The sequence below is a fragment of the Sphaerodactylus townsendi genome, linkage group LG17 (genome assembly GCF_021028975.2).
Source record: "Sphaerodactylus townsendi isolate TG3544 linkage group LG17, MPM_Stown_v2.3, whole genome shotgun sequence".
NCBI classification, from domain to species: domain Eukaryota; kingdom Metazoa; phylum Chordata; class Lepidosauria; order Squamata; family Sphaerodactylidae; genus Sphaerodactylus; species Sphaerodactylus townsendi.
The window spans coordinates 2,689,682-2,701,814 of record NC_059441.1 but is presented as its reverse complement, the minus strand read 5'-3'; the positions used below and the strand labels follow the sequence as shown (position 1 = coordinate 2,701,814).

The 12,133-nt window shown below is 60.8% G+C and overlaps 1 protein-coding gene across 1 annotated transcript; it reads right to left on the bottom strand.

Annotated features, from left to right (window-relative positions):
- Positions 1–516: 516 nt before the first annotated feature.
- Positions 517–5,923, bottom strand: LOC125424771 (protein mono-ADP-ribosyltransferase PARP16-like). Its single transcript, XM_048482214.1, has 3 exons — positions 5,740–5,923; positions 5,091–5,288; positions 517–758 (listed from the first exon to the last, which is right to left on the bottom strand). Exons 2-3 carry the CDS (start codon positions 5,274–5,276, stop codon positions 585–587), a joined length of 360 nt encoding a protein of 119 aa, XP_048338171.1. The 5' UTR covers positions 5,277–5,288; positions 5,740–5,923; the 3' UTR covers positions 517–584.
- Between the last annotated feature and the right edge of the window lie 6,210 nt (positions 5,924–12,133).

Genomic DNA, 12,133 nt, shown 5'->3' with positions numbered 1-12,133 from the left:
TCTCCCCAACCTTGATTTGATTGCTCAGCTCTTCTGCTCTTTGCTTTGGAAGCGTAGTGGAGCGGAGCCTTCCTTCGTTACAAGAGGAATTCATTTTTTAAAAGCGCCAGCTGCCTTTCTCCCAAATGCAAATGTGATGCACGCCCAAGCGGTAAACAATGTTGTTTAAATATGCTTTTAAGTAACCTTCAAGAGCCAGACCTAGAGGCCCAGAATTCCCTAGGATTGCCTGGGGGGAAGAATTAGGACTAATAAAAGGAAACACTTCTTCACTCAACGTGTGATTGGTGTTTGGAATATGCTGCCACAGGAGGTGGTGATGGCCACTAACCTGGATAGCTTTAAAAGGGTCTTGGACAGATTTATGGAGGAGAAGTCAATTTATGGCTACCAATCTTGATCCTCTTTGATCTGAGATTGCAAATGCCTTAACAGACCAGGTGCTCGGGAGCAACAGCCGCAGAAGGTCATTGCTTTCACATCCTGCATGTGAGCTCCCAAAGGCACCTGGTGGGCCACTGCGAGTAGCAGAGAGCTGGACTAGATAGACTCTGGTCTGATCCAGCTGGCTTGTTCTTATGTTCTTATTGGATAAACTGCATTGCAACATTCACTCTTACCTGGTTCTTGTTCATGCTGTGTATAGTCAAGGCCCGTGAAGACAGGATCCAGTCCAGTAGCTCCCAGGTTCTTTGGGGTGTGTTCTGGGCGTGCGGGAGGAGCTCTCTCAAGCTCACCAATGAATTGGTGTCGGCAAGCTGAAAAAGAGAAAGGAACACTTTTTAAGAGAGACTTCGGACTTCACCTGGCCATTTCTTCAGGTTCAACAGGGACCCTTAGTAGGCAACCAAAAGCCATTCTGAGACAGACAGACAGACAGACAATATATGAATGCATATGGAAGATAGTATTTTATATATATACATGCCTACCCTTACACTCCAAGGCAGAGCCGTACGGCCTATAGCAGTGGTGGCGAACCTTTGGCACTCCAGATGTTATGGACTACAATTCCCATCAGCCCCTTCCAGCATGGCCAATTGGCCATGCTGGCAGGGGCTGATGGGAATTGTGGTCCATAACATCTGGAGTGCCAAAGGTTCGCCACCACGGGCCTATAGGGACATGTCCTTGGGTGCACGCCTTTTGGTCACATGACAAACCAGCATGTGCCCCAACCACATGCCACTGAGCCCCACCCCCTTGCAGGGAGGCGGGGCTTGGCAGCAGGTGGCCACGGCGCCCACTTGGGCCGCTGCCGAGCCCTGCTCCCAGCCTCCTTGCAGGCCAGCTTTTGCCCCCCCACCCAGGCCCTGGGGATAGCAGGAGGCAGCCTGCAGAGAGTCCGGGGGCATGAAGGGCGCCCAGAGAAGGTGTTGCCCCCGAGCACCATTTCCCCTATATACGCTTCTGCTCCAAGGTCTTGGGGCGGGTTACAATGTAAGAAAAGAGTCACAAAATGTCGGTAAACCTAAAAACAATTACAACAAATGACAATCAAACTTATTCAAACTCCAAAAACCTATTAAAACCCTCCTCAACTTAACTAAATTTCATAAAACCCAGTTTCAAAAAAATCATAAATCCTGGGGTGCTGTGTGGTTTCCGGGCTGTAAGGCCGTGTTCTAGCAGCATTCTCTCCTGACGTTTCGCCTGCATCTGTGGCTGGCATCTTCAGAGGATCTGATAGTAGGAAAGGAAAGCGAGTATATATACCTGTGAGTGACAATGAAGATAGCAAGGTCAATAGGTGAGGGCATCTGAATAGAAGTAACCTGGCATGTGAGTAATAATGAAGTATGTAGCATGTGAGTATTTTCTATTTTCATTGTTACTCACATGCTACATACTTCATTGTTACTCACATGCCAGGCTACTTCTATTCAGATGCCCTGACCTATTGCCCAGAAACCACACAGCACTCCAGCGATTCCGGCCGTGAAAGCCTTCGACAATAAATCATAAATCCTATTTAAAAATTAATATTACCAGAAAGGGGGAAACCATCCGTTCCGCCAAAGGTCAGATGCATCTTTGCCGGTTTTCCAAATGCATATAAAGAGAATGCTTTTCGCACCTCAGGGGGGAGTTCGTTCTATGGACTCGGGACCCCCACTGAAGAAACCATGTCTCCTTACATAACTGTTCCTGCATTGCAAGGGTTTGGACTTGATGACCCTTGGGGTCTCTTCCAACTCTATGGCCCTTTCCGCACACGCAAAATAATGCGTTTTCAAACCACTTTCACAACTGTTTGCAAGTGGATTTTGCTATTCCGCACAGCTTCAAAGAGCACTGAAAGCAGTTTGAAAGTGCATTATTCTGCATGTGCGGAATGAGCTTATGATTCTATGGAAGCCTGAAATTGCAACCATGGAGAAGGTCTGAATGTGAGTGAATGAAGCAGCAGTGGCGTAGGAGGTTAAGAGCTCGTGTATCTAATCTGGAGGAACCGGGTTTGATTCCCAGCTCTGCCGCCTGAGCTGTGGAGGCTTCTCTGGGGAATTCAGATTAGCCTGGGCACTCCCACACACGCCAGCTGGGTGACCTTGGGCTAGTCACGGCTTCTCGGAGCTCTCTCAGCCCCACCTACCTCACAGGGTGTTTGTTGTGAGGGGGGAAGGGAAAGGAGATTGTCAGCCCCTTTGAGTCTCCTGCAGGAGAGAAAGGGGGGATATAAATCCAAACTCTTCTTCTTCTTATCAAACACTGATGTGACCCAGAACATCAACTTAACTTGTATTCACTCCATAACTTCACTTAACTCCATCACTTGTATTAACTTCCATTTTCCCGTTACATTTTTATCTTACCAAATCTTTATTGTTCTTACAAAAAAAAATACTTCTTTTTATCTGTTCATCTTTCCAAGAACCTGAGCCTCTGGTGCCTTAATTTTATGTTTCTGACCGCAAAGAAAAAAGGTGTTGTGATTTTTGTTTACTTTTAGTCCTCTATGCATACTGAGCCATACATACTGATCTCTTTTCCCAGGGGTTGTACTGGTTCAGAGCAGGTGGATTCTAATCTGGAAAACCGGGTTTGCTTCCCCACTCCTCCACCTGAGTGGCGGAGGCTTATCAGGTGAACCAGGTATGTTTCCGCACTCCTACATTCCTGCTGGGTGACCTTGGGCTAGTCACAGTTCCCTCTGAACTCTCTCAGACCCACCTACCTCACAAGGTGTCTGTTGTGGGGAGAGGAAGGGAAAGGAGTTTGTAAGCCACCTTACAGGGGAGAAAGGTGGGGTGCCAAACATTCCCGCACGGGATCAGGGCAGCTTCTAACATAAATGGCAGCACTTAAATAGAACATTCTCCCCCGGGATTCGGCACCATTAAACTCCAAAAAGTTAATAACAGTGAACTTATACCAGTGATGGTGAACCTTTTTGAGACTGAGTGCCCAAATTGCAACCCAAAACCCACTTATTTATCGCAAAGTGCCAACATGGCAATTTAACCTGGTTGGCTCCGAGGCGTGTGTTACTCGGGAGTAAGCTTGGTGGTAGTCGGTGGCTTTGCTTTGAAGCAACCGTGCAACTCTTCCAACCGGTGAATCACAACCCTAGGAGGGTTTACTCAGAAGCAAGCCCCATTGCCAGCAACCGAGCTTACTCCCAGGTAAAGGATCACGCTTTAGTTCTCCGCATCAAAATCAGTGGGGTTTAACAGTGCTTAACAGGGTTACCTACACTGCTGCCCCAAAACTAGGTCTTAGGTTTAATGCTAATAATCGAGCCCAGCGGCCCAGGCCAGCCTAGATGGGGGGGGGGGCACTCTGTTTGCACGTGCCCACAGAGACGGCTTTGAGTGCCACCTCTGGCACCTGTGCCATAGGTTCACCACCACTGACTTATACCCTATAAAATCCCCTATAGATCTGACCTGAGTAGAAAGGAAGAGGTAAAGGAAAGGGGGGGAGAAAAGAGAAGGGGGGATTGTAAGGTGGAGACCATTACCGCTTCAGGCTTAAGCGCCAAAAAAGCACCATAGCTTAGCATTCATCCCCATCATTGGATCAAAGAGGTTAATGAGACAGTAGTGTGGTATAGTGGTTATAGCATTGGTCTAAGATCTAGGAAACCCAGGTTCAATTCCCTACTGTTACGGAAGATCGCTGGGTGACCTCGAGGCAATCATACACTCTCAGCCTAGCCTGCCATACAGGGTTGTTGTAAGGAGAATTTTGAAGGCTCCTTTGGTTCACCCTGCTATTGGGGAGAAAGACACAATAAGAACATAAGAACAAGCCAGCTGGATCAGACCAGAGTCCATCTAGTCCAGCTCTCTGCTACTCGCAGTGGCCCATCAGGTGCCTTTGGGAGCTCACGTGCAGGAGGTGAAAGCAAGGGCCTTCTGCGGCTGTTGCTCCCGATCACCTGGTCTGTTAAGGCATTTGCAATCTCAGATCAAAGAGGATCAAGATTGGTAGCCATAGATCGACTTCTCCTCCATCAATCTGTCCAAGCCCCTTTTAAAGCTCTCCAGGTTAGTGGCCATCACCCCCTCCTGTGGCAGCATATTCCAAACACCAATCACACGTTGCGTGAAGAAGTGTTTCCTTTTATTAATCCTAATTCTTCCCCCCAGCATTTTCAATGAATGCGCCCTGGTTCTAGTATTGTGAGGAAGAGAGAAAAATTTCTCTCTGTCAACATTTTCTACCCCATGCATAATTTTATAGACTTCAATCATATCCTCAGACGTCTCCTCCAAACTAAAGAGTCCCAAACGCTGCAGCCTCTCCTCATAGGGAAGGTGCTCCAGTCCCTCAATCATCCTTGTTGCCCTTCTCTACACTTTTTCTATCTCCTCAATATCCTTTTTGAGATGCGGCGACCAGAACTGGACACAGGACTCCAAGTGCGGTCGTACCACTGCTTTATATAAGGGCATAACAATCTTTGCAGTTTTACTATCAATTCCTTTCCTAATGATCCCCAGCAATATAGGCAACCCAAATAAATAAACAATGAAAAAGGCTACAATAAATACAGTTCAGCAACTAGGGGGATTCAGTTTAGGGTCATATCAGTTTAGGGTTAATGTCAGACTACACACACACACACACCCCTGACACCAACTCACTAAAGCCTCAAAGTCCTTGGTCTCCTCCGTGAAGTAGAAGCTCGGGAAGGGCCGGAGGGCAGAATCCCGCTTGTAGTTCTGCAGAGCGGAGACGAAGAAGCTGCACTTGAGATCGGCGGCCAAGAGATCCATCTGCAGAGCCTCCTTGATCCTGCTGTGCTCCTCTTCCACCCGTGAGGCCGGCATCCCCCGCAGGGCCTGTCAAGGAAAAATAGGAGGGGGTCAGAGGCGGGGGTCCAGAGAGGATCCCGAGTCATTTTCCAGCCCCCCCCCCCCCCCACTTAAAAAAAAAAAAAACCCCCCCCCAACCACCCCCCCCCTGCCCGCCGCCCCCCCAAGGGGCCAACCCCCGGCCCCCCCCCCCGGAATAAAACTTTTCTTCCAGACTTAAACATGGAAAAGTAATTTCCCAGCCCCTCCCCAAAATGTAAAAGAAAACCCCCTCCCCAAGAGATGCAGCCCAACAATACCCCCTGTGCAGGTAGCCATCCAGCAGGTAAAACCTTTCCCCTACCCAGAAAACTTTTCTCCCAGACTCAAGTATGGAAAAGCCTCCCACCCTTAAAGGGATCCCAACCCGGCTGGAAACCAGCAGGTCGAGCCAACCCGCTCTCTTTCTCGGGCCGAGCTCTTCCCTTTGAACTTCTACCTGTGCGGCAGCTGATCAAGCTGCCCAGGCTGTGCAGGGAGGGGGCAGAAAGGTGGGTGCCCCTGCCTGGGCCTCACTGAGGTCTTGAATCTTTCTTAGACACCCCCCCCCCCCCGAAGCCGCTACGCTACAAGCAGATCTAAGCCGGACTGGGGGTAGGGGGGTCCTCCTTTCGCCGCCCGGCCAAACACCTACTGAGCATGCGCAGTGGCTGCGACTGAAGCCTTAGCCTACCCTCATCTTATTTGCACAAGCGCTGTGATGACTCGCGACGCCACTCTTCTGCCCTTACCTTGCCCGCTATTTCTTCTTGAGCATGCGCAGTAGCAGCGGACGAAGCCCGGTCGTCGGTTTTACCCGGACCGTCGCTTCACTCTGAGCATGCGTAGTAGCAGCCGACGAAGCCTCGCCGTTGCCCTTCTTTTTACCTTGCCCTATTGTACACCTAAGCAAAGAGGGCTGAAGCCCCGCCCCAGCAGCCAGGCCCCGCGGACGGCCAAGCCAGGCGGCTTTTTAAGCTCTTTGCCCCTTGCGCCATTCCCCCCCCCCCGCTGCCCCACTGTATCTATATATCTTTGGGGGGGGGAGGGGAACCCCTTTCAGCCAAGCCACCGCCCCGCCCCTTTGCCCTTGAACATGCAAACCTTTGGAAAAGTTTGCTGCCGCTTTACACAACGCATTGCTAACTTTGGAAACAGGACTGCAGCAAACAATGACTTTTAAGGATGAGGGGGGAAAATCTGCAAAAGAGAGCAGTCGCAGCTGTAGCCGCGAGGATATCGCAGTGGAACCTCCATGGCCAAAGGCAGTCTACCCTGAATACGAGATACTGCTGGGTTTCCAAAAAGTCGAAACTGGTCGACCTGGTTGGCTTCAATTTAACACAAGATGCTGGCTTCGAGGAAGCCTTGGTTGATGCCGAGAACGCTTTAGATTTTTGTTGTTCTGTTTTTTTAAAATACCACAGCAGCAAAATGCCCGTGCATCGTGTGCGTGGGATGTGAAATTAGCACTGTGCATCAGAGGGAAGACTGAGGAGGCATCCAATGTGATGCAATGACGAGTCTTGTCAAACTCTTCACAATGCGAGTTGTGTCGCATGCATGTACGTGCGACTCTCTGCTGTCAAGTCACGCAAAAGACAGCTGGCCCAAATCACTCAGAGTCCTGGTTCAGAGCACTGCTTTTGCATCTCTTGACCCCAAAGCAAGCTTGTTTTCTGCTGCTCCAGCGACTAGGACCAGGAGTGATGGATTCGAGGTGCGGGAAAAGAGATTCCACCTAAACATTAGGAAGAGCTTCCTGACTGTCAGGACTGTTCGACAGTGGAACATGCCAGGGACGTAGGTATAGATTTTTTAGGGGGGGGTTCGAGGGGGGCCACACCCCCACCGGCCCCTAGGGCATGGCCACGCCTCCCCAAGCCCCACCCCCGGCCTAGCGCTTATAAAAGCAGTTCTCCAAGGCCAGGGACGGCAGACTCCCCTGCCCTGCCCTCCCCTGCCCACTACCAGCTGGGCTCAAAGCCGGCAGCTGGCAGTTCCTTCTGCCCTCCCCTCTGGACAGAGGCATAGAGGGAAAATGGAGCCCCCCCCCCCCGGCAGCCACTGTGATGCTGGAATCCACCCCCAAACAGCATCACTTTCAATGGTGTTTAAACTAGAGAGCCCAAATTCTCCTTTTAAATCCACCTTAGAGGGAGAATCTGGGGTCCCTAGTTAAACAACATTGAAAGTGATGCTGTTTTGGGGTGGATTATCCCCCACCCTGAAACAGCATCACTTTCAATGTGGCGTAGTGGTTAAGAGCAGGTGCATTCTAACCTGGAGGAACCGGGTTTGATTCCCTGCTCTGCCACTTGAGCTGTGGAGGCTTATCTGGGGAATTCAGATTAGCCTGTGCACTCCCACACACGCCAGCTGGGTGACCTTGGGCTAGTCACAGCTTCTCGGAGCTCTCTCAGCCCCACCCACCTCACAGGGTGTTTGTTGTGAGGGGGAAAGGGCAAGGAGATTGTCAGCCCCTTTGAGTCTCCTGCAGGAGAGAAAGGGGGGATATAAATCCAAACTCTTCTTCTTCTTCTAAACTGAGGACCTCAGATTCTCCCTTTAAATCCAAGCCGAAGGGGATGGATTTAAAAGGAGAATCTGGGGAAATTTGGGGGGGGGGTGCCTGCTGTCAGGGGTGCAATTGTTAAGCTAGAAGCACCAAACCTTCAGGGTATCTTTAAGAGTCTCTCCTAATGATACCACCCAGGTTTGGTGAAGTTTGGTTCAGGGGGTCTTTCATGGCCGGAATCCCTGGGGATTGTTGAAGGCTTTCATGGCCGGAATCCCTGGGGTTTTGTGCGGTTTCTGGGCTGTACAGCCGTGTTCTAGTACAGGGGTCTGCAACCTGCGGCTCTCCAGATGTTCATGGACTACAAATCCCATCAGCCCCTGCCAGCATGGCCAGACAGCCCGGAAACCACATAACACCCCAAAAAGATATATTTATTATAAATTAAAACTATCAATACATGCTAAGCGCATTGTGTAAGTGAGTATTTTTAACGTAGGTTGTTATGGACATTTAACGTGTATTGATGATCTCCAGCCACTGGCAACTGGTGGCTCAGAATGGACTCCCATGAACTCGAAGTTCTGCAGACACGTGAAATGTTATTCTTGAGAGAAGTGAGGATTTAGCAAGGAAAGGAGACTTAGCATAGGTTGGAAAATGTGTGATGTTTCTAGCAAGCACCAGCTCTGTCGTCAGAGGGCAGCAAAGTATTTGGGAAGTGCGAACAGCCCGTGAAAAGGGGGCGGGGGAGCCATAATTTGCCTGATTGGTCCACACAAAATCCAAATCAAGAATACCGCAGCTAATGAAGCTTTTGTAGACGCGACGATCTGGGCTACATCTGGGAGTTTCTGACATCTTATACAAAGTATCAATTTCTCAATGGATGCAACGTGTACAATCACTCAAGAAACAAGCGCGCTGCATCAACCGCTTATATTATCAGTATTTCGATTGTTAAAATGAGAAAATTCCCACCCCCCCCCCCCCCTTCCCCCCACCCCTCAAAAACACCCCCCCCCCCCGGGCCCACCCCCTCCCCCCCCCCCCATGCCCCCCCCCCACCCCCCCCCCCCCCCACCCCCCCCCCCCCCCACCCCCCCCCCCCCCCACCCCCCCCCCCCCCCACCCCCCCCCCCCCCCACCCCCCCCCCCCCCCACCCCCCCCCCCCCCCACCCCCCCCCCCCCCCACCCCCCCCCCCCCCCACCCCCCCCCCCCCCCACCCCCCCCCCCCCCCACCCCCCCCCCCCCCCACCCCCCCCCCCCCCCACCCCCCCCCCCCCCCACCCCCCCCCCCCCCCACCCCCCCCCCCCCCCACCCCCCCCCCCCCCCACCCCCCCCCCCCCCCACCCCCCCCCCCCCCCACCCCCCCCCCCCCCCACCCCCCCCCCCCCCCACCCCCCCCCCCCCCCACCCCCCCCCCCCCCCACCCCCCCCCCCCCCCACCCCCCCCCCCCCCCACCCCCCCCCCCCCCCACCCCCCCCCCCCCCCACCCCCCCCCCCCCCCACCCCCCCCCCCCCCCACCCCCCCCCCCCCCCACCCCCCCCCCCCCCCACCCCCCCCCCCCCCCACCCCCCCCCCCCCCCACCCCCCCCCCCCCCCACCCCCCCCCCCCCCCACCCCCCCCCCCCCCCACCCCCCCCCCCCCCCACCCCCCCCCCCCCCCACCCCCCCCCCCCCCCACCCCCCCCCCCCCCCACCCCCCCCCCCCCCCACCCCCCCCCCCCCCCACCCCCCCCCCCCCCCACCCCCCCCCCCCCCCACCCCCCCCCCCCCCCACCCCCCCCCCCCCCCACCCCCCCCCCCCCCCACCCCCCCCCCCCCCCACCCCCCCCCCCCCCCACCCCCCCCCCCCCCCACCCCCCCCCCCCCCCACCCCCCCCCCCCCCCACCCCCCCCCCCCCCCACCCCCCCCCCCCCCCACCCCCCCCCCCCCCCACCCCCCCCCCCCCCCACCCCCCCCCCCCCCCACCCCCCCCCCCCCCCACCCCCCCCCCCCCCCACCCCCCCCCCCCCCCACCCCCCCCCCCCCCCACCCCCCCCCCCCCCCACCCCCCCCCCCCCCCACCCCCCCCCCCCCCCACCCCCCCCCCCCCCCACCCCCCCCCCCCCCCACCCCCCCCCCCCCCCACCCCCCCCCCCCCCCACCCCCCCCCCCCCCCACCCCCCCCCCCCCCCACCCCCCCCCCCCCCCACCCCCCCCCCCCCCCACCCCCCCCCCCCCCCACCCCCCCCCCCCCCCACCCCCCCCCCCCCCCACCCCCCCCCCCCCCCACCCCCCCCCCCCCCCACCCCCCCCCCCCCCCACCCCCCCCCCCCCCCACCCCCCCCCCCCCCCACCCCCCCCCCCCCCCACCCCCCCCCCCCCCCACCCCCCCCCCCCCCCACCCCCCCCCCCCCCCACCCCCCCCCCCCCCCACCCCCCCCCCCCCCCACCCCCCCCCCCCCCCACCCCCCCCCCCCCCCACCCCCCCCCCCCCCCACCCCCCCCCCCCCCCACCCCCCCCCCCCCCCACCCCCCCCCCCCCCCACCCCCCCCCCCCCCCACCCCCCCCCCCCCCCACCCCCCCCCCCCCCCACCCCCCCCCCCCCCCACCCCCCCCCCCCCCCACCCCCCCCCCCCCCCACCCCCCCCCCCCCCCACCCCCCCCCCCCCCCACCCCCCCCCCCCCCCACCCCCCCCCCCCCCCACCCCCCCCCCCCCCCACCCCCCCCCCCCCCCACCCCCCCCCCCCCCCACCCCCCCCCCCCCCCACCCCCCCCCCCCCCCACCCCCCCCCCCCCCCACCCCCCCCCCCCCCCACCCCCCCCCCCCCCCACCCCCCCCCCCCCCCACCCCCCCCCCCCCCCACCCCCCCCCCCCCCCACCCCCCCCCCCCCCCACCCCCCCCCCCCCCCACCCCCCCCCCCCCCCACCCCCCCCCCCCCCCACCCCCCCCCCCCCCCACCCCCCCCCCCCCCCACCCCCCCCCCCCCCCACCCCCCCCCCCCCCCACCCCCCCCCCCCCCCACCCCCCCCCCCCCCCACCCCCCCCCCCCCCCACCCCCCCCCCCCCCCACCCCCCCCCCCCCCCACCCCCCCCCCCCCCCACCCCCCCCCCCCCCCACCCCCCCCCCCCCCCACCCCCCCCCCCCCCCACCCCCCCCCCCCCCCACCCCCCCCCCCCCCCACCCCCCCCCCCCCCCACCCCCCCCCCCCCCCACCCCCCCCCCCCCCCACCCCCCCCCCCCCCCACCCCCCCCCCCCCCCACCCCCCCCCCCCCCCACCCCCCCCCCCCCCCACCCCCCCCCCCCCCCACCCCCCCCCCCCCCCACCCCCCCCCCCCCCCACCCCCCCCCCCCCCCACCCCCCCCCCCCCCCACCCCCCCCCCCCCCCACCCCCCCCCCCCCCCACCCCCCCCCCCCCCCACCCCCCCCCCCCCCCACCCCCCCCCCCCCCCACCCCCCCCCCCCCCCACCCCCCCCCCCCCCCACCCCCCCCCCCCCCCACCCCCCCCCCCCCCCACCCCCCCCCCCCCCCACCCCCCCCCCCCCCCACCCCCCCCCCCCCCCACCCCCCCCCCCCCCCACCCCCCCCCCCCCCCACCCCCCCCCCCCCCCACCCCCCCCCCCCCCCACCCCCCCCCCCCCCCACCCCCCCCCCCCCCCACCCCCCCCCCCCCCCACCCCCCCCCCCCCCCACCCCCCCCCCCCCCCACCCCCCCCCCCCCCCACCCCCCCCCCCCCCCACCCCCCCCCCCCCCCACCCCCCCCCCCCCCCACCCCCCCCCCCCCCCACCCCCCCCCCCCCCCACCCCCCCCCCCCCCCACCCCCCCCCCCCCCCACCCCCCCCCCCCCCCACCCCCCCCCCCCCCCACCCCCCCCCCCCCCCACCCCCCCCCCCCCCCACCCCCCCCCCCCCCCCCCCCCCCCCCCCCCCACCCCCACCCCCCCCCACCCTCCCCCCCGCCCACCCCCCCCCCCCCCCACCCAACAGGGCGGGAAACAGGAGCGCCTCAAAAGGCCGTGCGCTCCTGCGGCCGCGCGGCCTCCCGCCTGCCCGGCCGCCTGCCTGTCCCGGTTCGCAAAGGTGACCATCTGGTCACCTTACTGATAACTGATTTAGGGGAGAGGCCATGGATCAGTGGCAGAGGATCCGCTTGGCATGCCGGAGGCCCTAGGTTCAATTTCCAGCATCTCTAGTTTTAAAAAACGGTCAGGTAATGGTGATGTGAAAGACCTGGGACCCCAGACAGCCAATGCTGAACCAAGTAGACAATGGACCAAGGGTCAGAAGGCAGAATAAGAACATAAGAACAAGCCAGCTGGTTCAGACCGGAGTCCAC

What these genes read in the sequence shown, in the direction of transcription:
- LOC125424771 (XM_048482214.1), bottom strand. Translation starts at nt 5,276, where the DNA reads ATGCCGGCCTCACGGGTGGAAGAGGAGCACAGCAGGATCAAGGAGGCT. An exon ending in CCAAGGACTTTGAGGCTTTA is followed by an intron (nt 759 to 5,090) that starts GTGAGTTGGTGT and finishes TCTCTTTTTCAG; the next exon opens with CTTGCCGACACCAATTCATT.